The sequence below is a fragment of the Sceloporus undulatus genome, chromosome 1 (assembly GCF_019175285.1).
Source record: "Sceloporus undulatus isolate JIND9_A2432 ecotype Alabama chromosome 1, SceUnd_v1.1, whole genome shotgun sequence".
NCBI classification, from domain to species: domain Eukaryota; kingdom Metazoa; phylum Chordata; class Lepidosauria; order Squamata; family Phrynosomatidae; genus Sceloporus; species Sceloporus undulatus.
Window position 1 is genome coordinate 317,760,890 of NC_056522.1, and position 19,658 is coordinate 317,780,547.

The window sequence follows — 19,658 nt, forward strand, 5'->3', positions numbered from 1 at the left end:
ACAGCTGACCCCCTTGTTGCCTCTTCCACCTTTTGGACCATGAAATTGTCTTCCAGGCAAGTGAGGAATTTGCTAGGCCTTGAGGATTTTGCTGAGTTTGACTTCCAACAAATATCAGGATAGTTGAAGTCGCCCATCACTACTACATCTCTCTTTTCTGACTGTGTGGTCATCTGTTCTAGAAAGATATCATCCAATTCCTCAGTCTGACTTGGGGGTCTGTAGTAGACTCCCACCGTAACATCCTTGTTGTTTCCCTCCCCTTTAATTTTTACCCAGATGCTCTCCACCTGGCTTCCATGATTGATGTCCTGGATCTCTTCACTGGTGTAAATATCTCTGACATATAGTGCTATTCCTCCTCCTTTCCTGTTTGACCTATTTCTCTTAAAAAGGTTATACCCCTCTATTTCCATATTCCAATCATGAGACTCATCCCAACTGCTGCACTTTCTCCTCCAAGAGGGCTACCAACTTGCACTTGGTGCATGTGAAGTTCTCCACTTCTGTAGGCAAGAAGACAAACATCCCACAAGTGTTGCAGGTGACTGCCGTGGTTCTGTCAGTGTCCATACTGAAAAGTCTTAGGAAATTACTGGAACAGGACTGTGGGCTTCCTCCTGAAAAAAAGAATCCTCCAGAAAACACCAACGTTAAAGCTCCTGATGTTTCAACTATTTGTGGCAGTGAGCTCAATCAACTCTGCCTCTGCTGTAGATTTCCTTGGATGAAAAAAAACCCTAAAAATGCGCGGCTCTGGGAGGAGTAATATAGAGCTAGTCTGTTAGCTCTGCCCCCTAGTGACTCACAGATGTGACTCACTGAAGATGTGACTACAAGCACACTCTTTCTAGAGTTTTTTTAAAAAAAATTAAACAGTCACCACTTACAATGGCTGCCCAGCTACCTCTCTCCTCCTCCTCTCTGTAGCAGGAACTGCAGAACAGATTGCAGCTTAACCAAGGAGGAGAAAAAATTGCTTAGGGGATCAAAGGGCAGAAGCTTTGATGTCTTGAACCAAGTGAGGTGTAGTGAGGACTAAGTAGGAAGGGAGACAATAGAATCAGAAATGGCATTTGTGTGCTTGAATTAAAATGCATCTTCTACAGATTGATTATTGGCATGAACTTTGAGCCTCTCTAACTCTTGGGGCTTTTTTGGTTCCATGATAGTCAATGCTGCCCAGTCAAGAGCTTCATGCCTTCTGCATTCTCTATACCTGTGGAAAAGGAGGGCAAGAAGCTTGATACCATGGGAAGGAGATTCTACTCTTCATCTGCTCTCATCTCCAAGATCTCTACTTGGCTTGTATGGGGGCCTACAACCAACTCCTTGGGAGAAGATGACACCAGTTTTCAACTTGTTTCAAGATGAAGATTGCAGAGTGGTTTCCTTCCTGCAGTCAGAGGCACACAAGCAGGCAGGTCATGAATGCTCACACATTGTTGACTGTGGGCGCAATGCAATGGAATGGTTGGTAGCTCTCCATTGCTATTCTTGCTTTGATCATCAGGTTTTTCTGACCAAGCCTGAATGGTCATAGAGGATCTTCTGTTTGGCAATGCTGGCCAGTTCAATTTGGAGACTGACTACAGGCTGGAGCACACTCATAAGATGAGGTCCACTGTTTGAATTCAACCCTCCTGTCTAGTCTTCCTCTAGGATTTGATAGACTACAAATAAGGACAGTACTCAAAAAGGCCATATCAAGGTGTATATTGTTTACTCAAAACCGCACTGCTTCTGGCCAGAAGTTCAAACCTGGCCAGATGAAGAAGAAACCCAGTGGACACGTCCAAGCACTGACTTTTGACTTTCTGTCGGATGTCACCATGACTTTGCACACTTTGCATTTCACTCCATCCATCCAGTCCAGAGTCTCATTCCACTGGACCATCAATGCCTTAATCTGTCAGACTTCTCTCTATCCTAAAGGTCTTGGATTGTCTGTCTACCATTCCACCAATGCCTTCTCCTCTATTCTATGAACGGTTATGAAATTTCTATCAGACAATAGGCTACACTATCAAATTTGAATTGGATCCTTCATTGGAACCTCTCTGAACCACGCCTCCTTTCACTAGTCTCCTCCAAGAAGTAGACACACTTTTGCAGAAAGGAGCTATTGAGCCTGTACCCCAATCTGTTCATTTTGGAGGAGATCCTCCTGGTACTTTATCATCCCCAGAAAGGATGGTTTTCTGATGACTATTCTGGACTTGAAAGGTGTAAACCTGTACAGTGGTACCCCGGGATACGAATGCGCCGGGTTACGAATTTTTCGGGATACGAAAAAATCCCATAGGGATTTATTGCTTCGGCTTACGAAGGTTTCTTCGGGTTACGAAAAAACCGCGGCGCTATTTTCCGCCACCGGAGGGCAGCAGAGAGCTATTTTTCCATTAGCGCCTATGGGAATTCGGCTTACGAAGGTATTTCGGGTTACGAAATTAACCGCGGAACGAATTAATTTCGTAACCCGGGGTACCACTGTATATTCATCCTTAGTACATCAGGATGTTGACTTTATCATCCATCCTCCCATTGAAGCAAGAGGATGATTAGTACTCCACTTTGGACCTAAAAGATGCCTACTTCCATATTTTGATTTACTCTTGTCATAGACATTTTCTATGGTTTGCTGTAGGAAGAAAAGCATACAGATTTTGAATTCTACCATTCGGCCTCAGCATAGCACCTTGAGTATTTACAGGGATGATGGCTGTGATTAGCTTTTCTTCAGCAGCAAGATGTCATCATGTAGCCATACAAAGATGGTTAGTCATCGCCTCCTCCAGAAGTCTGTTGTTGCAGCATAGACAGACGATATTGGCATTTTTGGACAGACTGGGATTTTGTCTCAACAAGGAAAAGTCCAATCTTGAGCTGATGCATCAAATTTGGTTTATTGGGGAAATTGTAGACTCCATGGGCCAGACCACTTTTCTACCCCTTGACCTTTTCAACAAAGTTTTCAAGTTGGTACATTTGCCTTTGGTACTAACATTCATGACCCCGAATGCTTACCTTCAGATGCATCCTTTACAGGCTTGGTTAATTGGCTCATTTGATCTACTTCAGAACACTCCAAAAAAGTGGCTCATGGCACTGAGGTTAGTACAGAAAGCCCTTCTCCATCCTAACATATCGAGTGCTTATCATAATAGATGTGTCAATATCAGGATGGGGTGTCCATCTAGACAAGTGGTTCCCAACCTGTGGGTCGGGACCCCTTTGGGGGTCAAATGATCCTTTCATGGGGGTCGCCTAAGGCCATTGGAAAACACCTATTTAATTACAGCTATGAAGTAGTAATGAAAATAATTTTATGGGTATGGGTCACCACAACATGAGGAATTGTATTAAAGGGTCCCGGCATTAGGAAGGTTGGGAACCACTGATCTAGACAGTCTTCTTGTGAGAGGTCTTTCATTATCAGACCCTTCACATGAATGCTCTAGAACTGCTGGCCATAGAAAAAGTATTTTTTTTCTTTTGAAACTCTGTTGAGAGCCAGGGTGATACACGTGTTGACCAATAACACCATGGCTATGTATTACATAAACAATCAAGGTGATACCCAATCCTGCACCCTCCTTCTCCCCACAGTTTGACTCTGGGGCTGGTGCATTCAGAGAGACATCTCCATTTTTGCTGTCCATCTTCCCAGAGAATAAAACATCCTCACAGATGCTCTCAGTCAAAACATGCATTCAAGCCACAAACGGAGGCTCCATCCCTAGACGTTGGTGTTTATCAGACGAGCTCTTAAAGAGGTACTATTCCAGTGTGACTCCTCTAGCTGCCTCCTGTTGCATGCTGGGATTGGCAGATTTAAGGAGGGGTATTTAGAATTCTCAGGCAGAGAAGTTCAGCTCCTTAAAACTGCCAATCCCAGCATGCAACAGGAGGCTGCTAGAGGAGTCACACTGGAATAGTACCTCTTTAAGAGCATAGTGTGATAAACATCGTTGAAACCCATTTTTCAGCAATAAGGTGCTCCAGAGCTAGACCATTTTGCTTCAGTTCAAAATGCTCAGTGTGCAGAGTACTGTTCCAGGGTACCCCAGTGCAGATTGTGAGGAGATGCCTTCCTCTCCAGTTGTTATGGCCTTGTTCTGTATGCCTTCCATCTGTTCCCTCTTCTGGTCGAAGTCATCGTGACCAGGCGAGGTGCATCTTGATTGCCCCGTGGAGGAAAAGGAAGCCATGGTATGATAAATAGTCCCCCCATTTATCAGAGATTTCTTCCCTGATAACAAAGAGTTAAATGTTGGGGGAGGTACATTTTAATGAGGGTTGCATCACAGGTAATGAGATGGCAACTGTCCAGTGAGATGGGGAATTGGGCAGAAGTGTAAACTTTCGAGATACTTCTATGAGAGAGACTTTAAAAGACCTGCATGTAACACAAGGCTGGGGGTCTGCTTTTCTGGGTTTGCCTGTCCGTGGTTCTGCCTGCTTGCTGGCTAGCAGGTGGAGGAAGCTGGTGGAGCTGGATAATGGAATCCAGGCTCCCAGCTATCCAGAAACATCAAGGACTACAAATTTGAATTAGATCTTTCAGTGGGACTTCTCCGAACCATGTCTGAGCTGTGAGTAAGATTAAGAACATGTACTAGTTAGTTGCACTAGAATTTCTGGTTTGTTTTACTGGCTTGGCTGAAATGACTGTATTCTGTAACTTACATTTCTCTTTGTGCCCGTAGAACAAGTGGTCCTGCATATAGGGATATCCTTTTGCTCTAAAGAACTCCTTAGTTAGAATAAAGCTTTTCTTTAAAGCACCTTGCCTCTCTTGCGCTCCTTCTCACGTGCCTTTAGCTCAACTAGTTCTTTCCTAAGTTGGTAAGGGAAAGAATCTGGGGAATTCCTCAGCAAAGTCCTGATGTGTTGCTAAGGGAGGAGAGGGTAATTCGTCAGGTGGTGGCAGCTGCAAGGTTTGGTCTCAAGGGGTCCCATCCAGATCAGCAGGAGTGGAGGGGGGGCAGAGAACGTTAAAAGGTCTGCATGTAACACAAGGCTGGGGGTCTGCTTTTCTGGGTTTGCCTGTCTGTGGTTCTGCCTGCTTGCTGGCTGGCAGGTGGAGGAAGCTAGTGGAGCTGGATAGAGGATCCTGTCTTAGATGCCTTTCCATTGTGGTGAAGGAGATCATTGACGCTGCTAATCCATAATCTCCAAGCTGCAGTCCTGTCCACATGGAAGGCTAAAACCCTTCATATGTCAGGGCGGTGACACTGCCTCTCACATTCTTAAATGGGGTCTGAAACAAGTAGGGTTGATGAGCAGTGTTGATAAGTCCTTGTACTAGAAGATCCTATGACTACAAATGGAAGAAGATTGCTGATGCTACTTCCACAGACGATTACTGTAGCTGAAGCTACAATCACATGTGTTGGACTCTCTACTTTCTTTGTTAAATCAAAGCCTCTCTTTGTCTTTTTTTGTTTGTTTGTCCCTTTGTCTTTGATTAGTTGTTACTTGGCTGCCATTTCAGCATGTTTTTAGTTCCTTTGGTAAGCCTTGTTGTATTACACAGAGGCCACTCCTGAAAAGACCTTCCCTTGACCCACTAGACATGAATAGCTATAGGCCAGTTTCTCTGTTACCTTTTTTGAGCAAAGTGATCGAGAGGGCGGCTGCTCTTTAGCTCCAAGCTTTCTTGGAGGAAACCGATTATCTAGATCTATTTCAAACTGGCTTTAAGACAGGATATGGAGTTGAGATCCCCATGGCCGCCTTAGTTGATTATCTTCATCTGGGCATCAACAGGGGTAGTGTGATCCTGTTAGTGCTACTGGACCTTTCAACAGTTTTCAACACAATAGACCATGACATCCTCTTGGATTGCCTGAGAAGGTTAGGAATTGGAGGCACTGCATTGCAGTGGTTCTGTTCCTTCCTCTTGGACAGATTCCAGAAGGTGATGCTCGGGGACAGTCACTCTACAAGAAAAGGGCTAATTGTGGCATCCCTCAAGGCGCCATCCTGTCCCTGATGCTATTCAATATATACAATATATATATGAAGCCATTGGGAGTGATTTTTCGGAGGTATGGGGTGGGGACAACTAGACTAGACCATATAACACTGATCTTAAGATCACTTCACTGGCTGCCCATTAGTTTCTGGGCCCAGTACAAGATGTTGGTTATCACTTTTAAAGCCCTAAATGGCTTGGGTCCAACTTACCTTTGGGTCCGCCTCCTTTCATAAAATCCACCTGCACACTCAGGTCCTATGGGAGGAATTTGTTGCAACCTATAAAAACTAGATTGTCTGCAATTTTTCAGCAACCATTCCCAGATTATGTAACAGCCTGCTGGACGAGATCCATCATATAACCACCTTAAACACCTTTAAAAAAGCTAGTAAGATGGATCTCTTCTGGCAGGCCTTTCCTGAATAGATTCCTAGCCACCAAAAAGAAAACCTAAGTGTTGGACCCTGATTTTTTGCTGCAGTCACTGTTGTTTGTTGTTTATTTTAAGTTATGTTTTATATTGTAAATCATTTAATTGTATTTTAAAGGGGGTGGGATTGAGGGATATGGACTATATATTTTAATGTTGTAAGCGCTGCATAGAGGGGTGAGATAGAAATAAATTGTATTATTATTATTTTATTATTGTTCAAATCAGAAGCAAGTAAGAGATTGAGATGGATGAAGGCAGGGCAGAAAATTTTAGAAGAGGCTATGAGGAGACTGGTAATTTTAATAAAGACAATTATACTTAATGTTGTCTAATTCTATAAAAGCAAATTAATTGTTAATTGTCCCACTGAATCTGAGAAAGTTATTTTTCTATATGAATATGTGGTCTGTGTCAGCACTTCAAAGCCAAGAAAAGTAGTTTCTGTAAAATCATGTTAAAATTATCTTCTCTGCATAGGTTACAATACCCAGACCATCAATGGCATCCACACAATCTGCTTCTGAGAGTTTTCATTATGGTCAGCAGCTGGAGAAGAAGGACCGGGACCCTCGGCTTTTGGAACATAATATTGAACTTTTGTCTCCCAAGGAGAACTTAGCTGGCTCACTGGTGGCTAATGATACATTAACATTTGGTGCCAGTAAAACAGACATAGTTCCAAGGTTAGACCACGAACTAGAGGCACCTGATAAAGAAGGACACATTGGCGAAGGTGCTGAAATCCATGATCATAGCCAAACGGACCTACTTGAACAATACATGAAGAGGCAAGGGGAGAGAGAACTTGAAGATCTCTTTGAAGAAGACAAACAGCTTGCTCTGTTTTGTGAAGATGCATTTGAAATACAGAGTAAAGGGCCATGCTTAACAGATCTAAGAAACTCAGAATCTGTGTTGGATGGATCTCAGGTGGTTACAGAACTAGAAGAACTGCGACCATTCACTTCCTGTTCATTGCCAAATCAAGATGTAAAACAAGAGTTATTGAAACAATCTGCCCCTGAAACATCTGATGTTTCTTTATCAAGAAGTACCGATCCATTAGCCCACAGACTGGAAAGCCAAATGCCAGTGCAGGAAAATGGTTTCCAGGATGATGGAGATATTGATCATGCTGAAGAATTTCAATCCCAACAGGTGAATCTTGACACTTTTGCTCATCAAAAGATGAAAAAGGAGGAAAATGTTCAAAAAAATGGAGAACTCTTTCATTCTATTTCAGAAAATGATAGTTCTCATCAGTCCAAGAAGGAGTTAGCAAGATCACCATTTGTAGCTAGACAGAGTCGCATTCCTGTATTAGCGCAAGAGATAGATTCCTCGTCAGAGTCTTCTCCTGTTTCAGCAAAGGAGAAACTGCTTTTGAAAAAGGCTCATCAAACAGACTTGGTTAGATTGCTAGTAGGAAGGAGACAGCTCAGATCTTTTTTTGGTGACCTCTCAAGTGCCTCTGAAAAGTCACTGAAGGAAAAAGTAGTTACTGGTCCAATGCCACTTTCTGAAGATGTGTTGTCCTCCATTTCTAAACTGACATTGGGCACTCATTTGCACAGCCAAGTAGAGGAAAACTATTTGTCACCAAACAGTCCTCAAACCAGAAAAAGCAAAATTCCAAGACCTGTATCTTGGACTACTCTGGATCATATTAGCAGTTCCAACTCTGCTCAGTTTTTTCCTCGACCACCACCAGGAAGACCACCAACAAGACCTGGAGTAGAAGCCAGGTAAGGAGAAACAATAACACTTCTGAAATGGATTTTAATAATTTTAAGAAGGCTGTTACTACAGTCTTTGGCATTATGCAAATACAATACATTCTTTTTGTTTTCTGGAACTAAGCAGGTGAACATGGACACAGATGGATATTCTTCCCACTTTTGCAAAATGCAGGTCTGTTTGCTTGCATAAGCAGCATCTGTGTTACATTTCATGCTACATTTCTAAAACATTTTGTTTCTAATTTAAAGTATCAACTTGGAGCAATTATAATTATCTTGGGACCTAATTGTTAAAAACTCGTTAGCATACAACTGTTTAATATAAATTCAACAACACTTGTCATTTATGGTGAAATTGGGGAGCTTTTTGAGGTAGAAGGTGGCATTTGCCCACCACCTCCCAAATGTGCAGCATCTCTAGCTGATACTTTCATCAGGGGCCCAGATTATTCCCTGATGATAAAGAGATGAAGGGACTAAACTGCAGCTTCCTGGCTGCATTTGCTGTCATACCCCTTTCTCTTGGGAGTGGTGGTGCTTTGAGGAGAGGAAGCAGGCTCAGGCTGAAAGAGCAGGCCTTACAAGACAGATTTGGTTCATAGCCATAGTCTCCTCATCCTTTCTTATATGATACATCCCATGCATATGTTAAAATGGGCAGGAATTTTGCAATGGCAGCCAAAAGTAGAAATACAGTCATCCCTTGGCATTTGCAGCTTTCAGATTCGTGGTTTTGACTATTCACCACTTCGTAGCTGCTGCTTATCAAGATCAACCTCTTCACCCCATTCTCCTCACCACCCCTCTCAGCCAGAAAAAAAAGAAACACCTTCCCTCCCTTACTTTGCCAGAGTTTGCATTCCCCTCCTTTCCAAACCGTTCAGCTCTCAATCTGATTAGGAAAGATTCACCTTCTCCCCACCTCCCATCTTCCTCTCTCTCCCTCCCAGCTGGACAAAAGCAACACCCTCCCCTCCCCGCTTTGCCAGACTTTGCATCTCCCTCATTTCCAAAGTGCTTCCACTTTTTCTCTCCTCATTCCTTCTAACCCTCCTTCCTTCCCTGCCAAAAGCAGAACCTTTACTATTTCCCACTTTGCCACGCTTTGGCTCTGCCACATTTTCAGGTCCCTCTACCTGAAGGTGGAAGCACTTTGAAAAGGAGAGGGATGCACAGTCTGGCAGAGTGGGGAAAGGAGGATGTTGCTTTTGCCTGGCTGGGAGGGAGAGGGAGAAGGATGGCAGGGTGGTGGTGGTGGTGGGGAAAGAAGGTAGATCTTTCCTAATCAGATTGGAAACTAGGGGAATGCAAACTCTGCCAAAGTAAGGGAAGGTAGTGTTTCTTTTTTCTGGCTGGCTGGAGGGGGGAGGGAGGATGAGGATGTGGAGGAGAAGATGGATCTTTCCTATTCATATTTAAAGTGGAAGGGCTTGGAAATGCAGACAAGAGGTGGCAAGGTTGCAAAGAGAGTGGTGCTCTTGGTGAGAGAGGACTCTGTTGTTCATGCTATTCTCTTTCTTTTCAAGGTTGCGCAGGTATAAAGTGCTAGGAAGTAGCAGCTCTGATTCAGAACTGATCTCTCGTCTGGCTCAAATTCTTCAGAATGGATCTCAGAAACAACGAAGTTCTTCTCAGTGCAAGAGTCCGGGATCTCCACATAGCCCCAAAACACCACCCAAAAGCCCAGTCATCCCCAGACGCAGTCCCAGTGCCTCCCCTAGGAGCTCTTCTTTGCCCCGTACTACCAGTTCATCATCATCCCGGAGTGGTCGGCCACACCACGACCAAAGAAGTTCATCCCCCCATCTTGGCAGAAGCAAATCCCCTCCCAGTCTTTCAGGTTCTTCATCTTCAAGGAGATCCTGCCCACAAGAGCACTGCTACAACAAATCGAACAAGAATGGCTTGAAAGGGTCTAGTAGCTCTTGCCACCATTCCTCTTATGCTAAATCTCCCACAGGAAAGAGCAAATCGGCCAGTAAACTGAGCAGATAGGAACAGAGTCTTGTCAGGTGTCAAAAGCCCACTCCTTAAACTGATGCATGTTCTGTCTGTATACTGCGTATTTTAAAGAAGTCCATACTGACTTTCAAAGAAAAACAGCTCTAAGATAAGTATTATTTATAAGGCCCACTTTGTACATGAGTGGCTAACATTGCCTAGGCAGCAAGCAGATCAGAGAGGTTAGAGGGCAGGCATGGAGCATCAGAAAGTTAAAGGTGTGTGAAACATTCAAAACATGCAACTTGAAGGTGAATGTTTTTATTCGGATTTTCATTTAGTTTTTATTTACTAAGAAAGCTTATTTTAGGCTTTCTGTCAAGGAAAGGTTAAAAAAAAACCCAACTGAAACAGGTTTCACCATTACACCATTCACTGAGGTTAATACTGTGCGTTGGTAGATTTAAAAAAAATCATTTGGAAGAGCAATCTTCCTGTAAGGTTCTCTTTTAGCAATGAGCCTCAACATCATTTTGAAGCTATTAGCTGCACTTATGTCATGATTTGTACTTCTCTCCTTTAAAAACAAAACAAAGCACCAAAATAAACCCACATCTTATACCACTATATATTTAATATGAGCTGCCTCCTTAGATACAATAAGTGAAGATGAAATTAAGTGAAACCATTATCATATGATAATTAACTATGCATAGGATTACAAACATAAATTTGAAGAGTTAGAAGAACTCCTGATCCTTGGATAAGTCAGTAAACTCTCTGTATGTTTCTAGAGCTATACATGTTTCCATCAGGTTTCCACCATGTAATAAGTGAAGGATCAAGAGATAGTTACCACAGCCTGAGTTAAGGAAGAAAAATGAGATTAGATCCTGGGATAGTTCATAGTTTTAATATTTATTTTAGTGCAATAAATTTCACAGTACAAAGGGAGCCACTGTTAAAACTTACAAAAATTTATCTGAGTGTGTGCTTGAGGTGTTTATTTCTGTTCACCTTATAATCTTACTCCAGTGTAACCATACTGAATAATAGAAATGTTTTCATACTTAAGACTTGTTACTTGAAAATGTAACTTAATTTTTTTAAAACATAAAGCTTTAACCTTCTCAAAAATGACTGCAGAACCTATTCACGCAATATGCTTGAGAGAACCTGTTCATTCCCCCCTCCCCTTTAGAATCTGGGCCACAGTTCTTGACAGTAAATGCTGCAGAGCAAGATCATAAGGTAGTTTCTCATATTTCAGCATCCCTAAATACGTATTGTATGCAAAGAACATGCATACTCATTTCTCCAAATGTGTATATACATTATCTTGTTAGGCCATCAGACACATTTCTCTGCTGGATGGAACATTTTGTGACTTCTGGCCTATACAAGCATACTGTATAGTGTATTTAAGCATACGCTTGCATTTAGGGCAATTGAAAATTGGAAAACAATATACAGAAAACTAATGGTTGAGGACTGTCTTCTACTTACCAGAAATGTTATGCTCTTAATAAAGTCATTGGCTTCTAGCTTTCCAATATTTTACTTAATTGAATAACAGAGGAATGACTTCCTCTGCTGGATTCAAATCCGTGGTAGGTTAGAAAAGTAAAACACACATTTTAAAATAGATACAGTTAGCTTTCTGAATGGGTATTTGTTTTAAAATTAAATAAATACAGAATCTGAATACACTGACAATTACTGATCTGCTTGCTATAGACTTATGCCTATAGTCAGCATAAAATCTTTTTAATTTAATATTGTTTTATCATCATTTGCTGCCAAAATAGTATACTTGGATGGAAAAGGGAATACAGTATTTCCTCTCTAAGCTAATTCATTTTTAATGCTGCATTGAAGCTGCACTGATTTTCTCTTGTTCTGTCAGAATGTGTTGGAATTTTTTCTTCTTAAATGTGTATATTGTTTCCTATAAGTGATGTAGCACAACATTGAACCATAGTCTCATTCAGGTTTCAAGCACTACGGAAGAATGCAATAGAAGGAGCATACCTGCTGTTTTTTTGAGAAACTCTGTGATTTAAAAACCTATTTTGATGTATTATACTGTATAATAGGTGCTGTTCCAATACAGTACTTGCATGTTCTCATGGATAAATTATATATTATAAATATTTATAAATATATATATATATATATATATATAAATATACATACATATGCTTCTATAGATTTCCCTAATTCTCTCATTTCCATTTGTAACATAATGGACCACAAACAATGCAGTACTCTTTCAGTTGTGTGCCTGAATTCAATAATACTCTTGGCCTTGCTGCTCCCAGTTCCTGGCATGCACAAAGCTGAATATTCTTCTTGCCTCAGTTCAGGACTGAAGGGTTGGTGATAACTTAGTGTTTGATATCGGTTTTGTCACTTTATTTTTAAATTTCTGAATGATTTGGAAAGAGTCAGTGAATTTTTGTATATTATGGCCAAAGTTCATTCTTTTGTCTATCTTGCCACTACATCCCATCATGAGAGCCTTGTTGCACAGTGAGTAATGACATGTGGATCCATACAACACAAAGAAATCTAGATCTCCTCTTCATCATTGTCATATGAGGTCTCTATCATAATCAAATGATTGTGATGAAGACATTCTGGGAACCTGCTCTTTCCCTTAGGCTGCAGTCCAACCATGATAACCTTCACATTATCAAATTTACAGTTGCATGCAACTGATTACATTGTCCTAGCAGAGTATGTTTGTAATGCTACATGATCTGCCCCCTTTTGAGATGGCACAGAAGCGCTTCCAAGGACTGATTCATTGTGAAGCTAAATAATTTTAGCTGAATCAGATGTATGGTAGAGGTATATTACCTAAGAGTAACTTGCCCTGAAACAACAAAGCTGTATAAATTCTCCATGCTTATTCCTATGTTGTCCTGTAGGATTTAATGGTATCCGTTTATCTGGCTTCTAAAGTCCAATAAAAAGCTTTCCTTCTTTTCTTACAACCTGCTTCACCTATTTGATTTTCTGTGATTTTCGTATCTTACACTGTATCCAAGAACATTTTTAAGTTTCTAGAGGAATTCCTTCATAAACATGTGCAGAGCATTTGGTATGGTAAGAATAGTTCACCTTGCATGTAGGAAGATGCATATCCCAAAGATTGATTTTCATGCTTTGCTTTCAGGGATGAAACGATATGTATCCTATGCATTTACTTAAAAAGAATGTTGTAGACATACTGTTATACATTCCTGTTATGTATGGTATGCTGAAAGTAATGTTCAAGCTCTTTTCTGTTGCTATACGTTTGTATTTCTTTCCATTCTGTACTAATGCAAAAAAAACAGGCTGGAGACTGGGTGGTAATTGCGGAAAGCATAGGTTGATGTATGTGCATTTTTCATTTAGTGATAGAACAGTGGGGTTTCTGGAGGTGTCACTGTACCAAACGTGTGAGCCAACCATGATTAGAAAGCCAATGGTTTACTAATGTAGCTTTAAGCAAGCGTAGTGAACTACTACAAACGCTCTTAATTTCTCTGTCTTTAATCAGTGAGTTTCATTTTTCATCACCTACATTTGTTTCTTCACAGTGTTTACCACTTCTGGAACCAAAAAGGTATTGTGAACGAATCTTGATTGCAACAACTTCAACTATATTTTAATGAGATAATTGCACTTATTACTTTATGAAGTTAATCCATTTTGTCTTAAAGAACAAAACTCAAAATTAAAAAGGCAAACCAAGAGAAAGACAAAATTAATATGGGCGGGTTATAGGCCGCCGCTTTGAGGCGGTCTGCCGCCACCGCCGCTTGCTCCGTAAGGGAGCCGTCGCAGCAAAAAAGAAGCTCCAAAATGGAGCTTCTTTCTGCAGCGCCTCTGTGACGTGAGGCGCCAGGGGCGCATTCGCGACGTCACAGGCGCGCGACACGTTCGGATGCACAGCGTCCGATACATAAAGATGGCGCCGGCCGTGTGGAACGGCCGGCGCCATATTGTACGGACAGAGTCTGTATTAGACCCAGGGGCATCTAGAAGAGACACCCCTTTTTTAAAATGGGACGTCCTGTGGACGTCCCAAGTGCCGGTCTGTAACTGGCCATGGGTGGTTGGTATTGGATCAGAATAAGTTAGACTAAATTACCTTCTCATCTTGAGCCACAGTTAAGAACAGTTGCACAGTTCTTTCTGTAAAAGCTGCAAGCAATTTTTCATAAATAGGAACACACAGCCAATTAAACTTAATGGGAGAATTTACTAACTTTATTCAACACTTCTCTTTACCTCTGTGGAGAATGTTACCTTCCACCCCATGACAGGAGTAACAGTTGTCTTAGAAAATCCTATAGAGGCTCTCTGAACAGTTATCACCATGCTGAAAAGGTTGGTTTCAGTACTTTTGGAGGCACCACATCATTCTGGGGACTTAGGTGAGAATCAGCAATTGATCCTTGCCACATTTGTCTTTATAGCGATTTTTGCACAATTTTAGATGTAGATTTTTTGGAGCTGCTATATTATGGCATGTAGTTCACACTACATTGATGAAAAGTCACAGAATTGGATCTTTGTGATAGGCAAACAAAAAGTTTTGTTACATCAGCTGAAGATATGCTGACCACAATGGTAGCCATTTCGTGTTGTTTTGGCTACAACATAATCTTCCACAGGGCAGGCAAAGCAGCTAGAAACAATTCTTTGCAGTGTAATGAACATAAACCTTGTATTCCCTGGATATTCCTGCACTTTCCATAGAAAAGGAAACCGAAGATTTACATCTGAATTTGAATTAATCTGCCCCTTTGTATTTAATGCGATTCTAATGAGAAATCATATAGTTCCTAATTGAGCTTTTTGAATTCAAATTCCCTTTCATTGTAATTGGGCATGCCAATATTGGAGTGTGGAAAATGTCTTGAGTGTATCTCTTGATAGCAATGCAGTGGCTGACGGAACATTTTTTAAAAATCTAGTCTAATTGAAAGGAACTATAGGTATTCAAAAATTAACTCTAATTCTAGTGATGTTTCCTTACTCAACTTGGAAATTATATATAGTTCTCTAATTAAATCAAAGTAAATTTATCCTGAAATAAATATAAGCAATATTTTATTTTTGTCTACAGTAATAATCATCCTAGAAAACAGTTACCAAACTGCATCTAGAGAACAAAATACAATAATTCTGAAAACACTAGGACAAAATTGAATATATGCCAATGGTACATTTAAATCCCTTAAAGAGTATGAAAGAACAACTGTGCCTACATTTTAATATATTTTCCATTAACTAATATATTATTTGCAGACTGAACCTCTTAAAGATGATAAAAGTAATAGTCACAGGAGAACTGGCTTTATACCTAAGAGGAAGAAATGATCTTGCTGCTCTTTTAGGCTCTGATGCAGGATGTGGAGCACATTCCCTTTGCCCCATGTGCATTGATGCTAATAGGAGATTGAGGTGGTGAGCATTTTGCTTCAGCTACCAAATGATAGGCTACTATCACCAAAACAATGTGATGCTACAGTATACTAGATCTTGTAGTCAGCACCTTTTTTAGTCATATCAGGCTGGCTGGTGCAGATCTGCTTGTACCAGAATTGTTCAGAGAATGCATCCTCTGGCCATCTCCTTGTTCCCAAGGTCAGTTATTAGTCATAAGATAAACCACTATTCTAAAACTTATTTTCATTTAAAGTGGGAAAGTGGCCAGAGGATCCAGCACAATGACTGCTCTTTGCCACCCCTGTGTTACTGTAAAATTTATCCTGTTACTTGAGGACGGGCATTATTTTATATCCTAGTATATGGGTGCTTGAGAAGGGGTTTGCAATACTGTACAACTAAAGATTCATCCGCACATTTAGAGCTCACTGACTGAATGAGACACCCTCCACCTCCTATTTGCTGTATTCTTTCTGCTATTTTGGGAGATTGGGCTATAATAGCTGATAGAAGGAGCAATCTTTTAGTATTTTCAGAACTACCCGTGAGCCTAACATTTTAGGATAGTGCCTAATCCCTTTCTATGTCTGAAGAGGCAACAAAAAAGGAAGGGGGATTTTATTACTTTGGTTCTTGCTTATGTAGCCTGCTCTTCTTGACAGGAAATTTGATCACTAAAAACAGATTAGTGAGATGAGTGGGCCCAGGCCTTAAATCAGATGTGCAACAGTGTATCATTATGCATGTATGCTTGTGATAATTTGACTGATAAATGTACATATGCCTAGGAATGTGTGTGTAACATAGTTTTCTATATGTTTTAGCCTTCCACTTCAAAGGAACATTCCTCTCCCTTACAACCCCTGAAAACAAATTGAATGACACAGAATGGTAACAATTCAGATTGTAAAATCATAGGCAGGTGTGTTGCCTGTACCATATACATTTATAGAACAGGCTATGTGTGTGTGTTATATACATGTGTGTGTGTATATATATATATATATATATATATAGAAGTGTATTGTGTGTTGGTCTGGTTTGTTTCTTTTAACTTGGTGATTACTGCATCTTTTTTAAAAAGTGGTTTTAGCTTTTTTCTTCTTCTTTAGTGACCAAGTATCTATTAACTGTAATAATGGCCAAACCCCTAGTGCTAGGAAGTATTTCAGTTTAACTAATGCAGTGATAGACTAGCAGCTTCCTTTTTATAAGCTCAATTCAGCTTGCTTGTAGATAGTTCAAAGGAATATACTTTTTTCCTTCTGCAGTAAAGATTTAGGTTTTTATTTAGGAAGCATGGTGACATTAGACCGAGAGGAAGAGGAAGTTTTGAACTGTGGTGTTTTTCATTACATATAAAACTTCCATATGGTTCAGTAGGCTCAGGAGTTCTTTTCATTAGTGTTAGTGATGGCACTAGCTAGGCTCTGACTGGAATGTTAATTAAACCACAAACATTCTGCTGAGATCTTAATATAAGAAATTGAACTGCTTGGCCGACATGTTTTTTGCTTTGGTAAATGCTGGGTTTTGGTTCTACACTTGAAATCTTTGATCTTTTCTGGTCACTTGCTCATTCGATTGCATCTATATTCAAGGTTATTCTGCTGGCATAGAGTTCTGCTCAGAATGCATGTGCTGGTGAAAGGGGCTGGGTAAAGTGATTTTCCTCTCCATTGCCCCTCCTTCAGCCCACAGAACCATTTACCAGACTGTTCTGGATGGCTTTACAGTACTACAAGAACTGTTCTGGATGGGGGGGGGGCCGGTGGGTGGGTGTGGGGAGGAAGATTAGCTTGTTTCTTAGGAACAGTAGGTTGTGTTGGAAAGGCTCCTGCTGAGGGAATGAGTCTTCCTTCTATTGAGAGGCTATTTGGGGATCCAGTCCAGTATATTGTGCTGTTTTTATGAAAGCGTAATAGAAAAAGAATAAATATCACTGGAAATTTCTCTTAAAATATGAAAATAGACATTTTGTAATGATGGTGTAATGTGTCTTTCCTTAGATTATAGTTACTAGCTCTTAGCTACATTCTTTGTTAAATAATGTAGATTACCATTGTCCATTCCAGATCAGGACTGCAGGTAGTAGAACTCAAATGTTCCAGTAGGAAGAGATTTGAACTCAAAGTAAGTGTATGCCTCTTGAGTCTGTCAACAATTTTATATGCTAGGAACACTTAAAGGTGATTTTATTTCTCTCTAGGATGCAAAGTGATGACTCAGATCTTCTTAGATCTATGGAACAGGAGATATTTCAGCTGTCCTGACTCAAGCCCAGCAGAGTAAAATTAGTGTTGATTTGCTGGATGAAAATAATGCCATTATACAGTATGTATACGTAAAAAAGGGTGCACAGACCTTCTTCTAGAACGGTGGTCCCCAAACTGTGCCCTTTAAGAGATTTTGGACTACAGCTCCCAGAAGCCTCAGTCATGTTGGCCAGTAGACTGGAATTTGGGGAACTGAAGTCCAAAATCCCATAAAGGGCACAGTTTGGGGGCCATGGTTCTGGAACATAGTTGGCAGGTGTATGGCCCTTCTGTTCTTGGCCTACATCTTCCACGAGCCTTAGGTAGCATTGCTCATGGTGAGAATTGCAGTTCATCAACTTCTGGAGTTCTTTACCCCTGCTTTTGAAATACAGTATAATGCACATAAGTGACTCCCTAACCTCTTTTGCTTGCTTTTCCTCAGTGATGATAGCATGTTTCTGAAAGCCCCCTCCTGCTAATACCTTTCTTGCTGAACTGTCCATGCCTGATCATGTGGCCCATACAACATGAATGAAGGAAACAAAGGCTTTGAAGCTAGGAGTAAGTACCTAGTAAAGCAGCAAGCTGTTACTAATTGAAACATTGTTAGATTTCAGCAGATAGGAAAAAAACATTCTTTACTCCAGGAAACATTTAGCTTCTCAAGAATAAAACTTCTGACAATGAATTTAGGCAACACATTATTCTGGAGTGGTAACTTAGTGAGGTCATAGACTCCAGTGTTTTTCTTTTCTTCTTCATGTTTTCAAAATTCAGATTAGATTTCTATTTATAATTTTGTTAAATAATTTGAAAATACAAAGTATTGACATAGTGTCTTTGTAATGGTCATGTGTACATAAAGGTGTAGTTATTTATTTTATCCCATTTGTATCATATCAAGGCTTTGTAAATGTTTTAAGTTTGGTTTTTGAAATTATTTTGTATTTTATTTTTATAAACTGGTTCTAAATAAAATTCATTCAGCATGGATCAATAAGTTTGACTAGGTTTGTCAGTTTATTCTATACAGAACTTTACCAAAAATAGTTTTGTAAATACTGTAATTCAGTTTAGACGATGCAAAGCAATGAATCCCGTTTCCTGGAAAATCAAAGTTTGGAGCTGAAAAACTGGTGCTGATCTATCAATGATCAGCTTTGGAATGTTGATGATTAAAATAGCATTTTAATAAACTTTTTAACAGTGGTGAAATAAAGGTGGATATTTTTTGGCTTATTTTCTTCTCTACCATTCTATTTAGCTAGATGTTATCTCCAAACTGCATTTATAGCTATTTTTGTGCAGTTTAAACATAACTGAAAAGCCCAGAGAACAACATGTTAGTGTAGTTACCATTTCTGTTCATAAAGGACGGTATAAAGTTTAAAAGCTTGAAAAATACTCCTCTTCAAGCTAAATGCATAGCTGACAGATTACAATTCTAAATATTCATTGTTGTGTCTTCATGTTGTTCCTAACCTATGGTGACCCTAATATGAATCTAGAGCCAGCGTGGTGTAGTGGTTTGAACACTAGATGATGACTTTGGAGACCAGGGTTGAGTTCCCCACTTGGTCTTGGAAACCCACTGAGTGATCTTGGCCTTGGGTGAGTCACACACTCTCAGCCTCAGAAGAACCCACAGAAACGACTTGAAGGCAAACTACAACAAGAACAATTGTTTACATCAACAATTTTGGTAAGTTCTTTTAATAGCCATGTTTAAAGCCCCTTGGGCAACTTCAGCTGTTCCAAATGCTGTGGCCAGAATACTAACTGGGGCCAAATATAGGGAGCATGTAACTCGCTTGTTAAAACTGCTTACTGACTACATGTTCTGGGCACAATTAAAA

At 40.3% G+C, this 19,658-nt stretch overlaps 1 protein-coding gene across 2 annotated transcripts in view; it reads left to right on the forward strand.

The window, feature by feature from the left end:
- TTBK2 (tau tubulin kinase 2) overlaps positions 1 to 19,021 on the forward strand; it is a 90,664-nt gene extending 71,643 nt beyond the window's left edge. The window contains exons 15-19 of one of the 2 annotated variants that reach the window (XM_042446534.1): positions 6,894 to 8,161; positions 9,682 to 13,712; positions 16,369 to 16,466; positions 17,620 to 17,677; positions 18,245 to 19,021. In XM_042446534.1, the coding sequence (XP_042302468.1) occupies positions 6,894 to 8,161; positions 9,682 to 10,150 (1,737 nt within the window). In that variant the 3' untranslated portion in view covers positions 10,151 to 13,712; positions 16,369 to 16,466; positions 17,620 to 17,677; positions 18,245 to 19,021. Of the gene's footprint in view, positions 1 to 6,893; positions 8,162 to 9,681; positions 13,713 to 16,368; positions 16,467 to 17,619 lie in introns of both variants that reach the window. The other variant, XM_042446526.1, reaches the window with a different exon arrangement.
- The last annotated feature ends 637 nt before the right edge of the window (positions 19,022 to 19,658 follow it).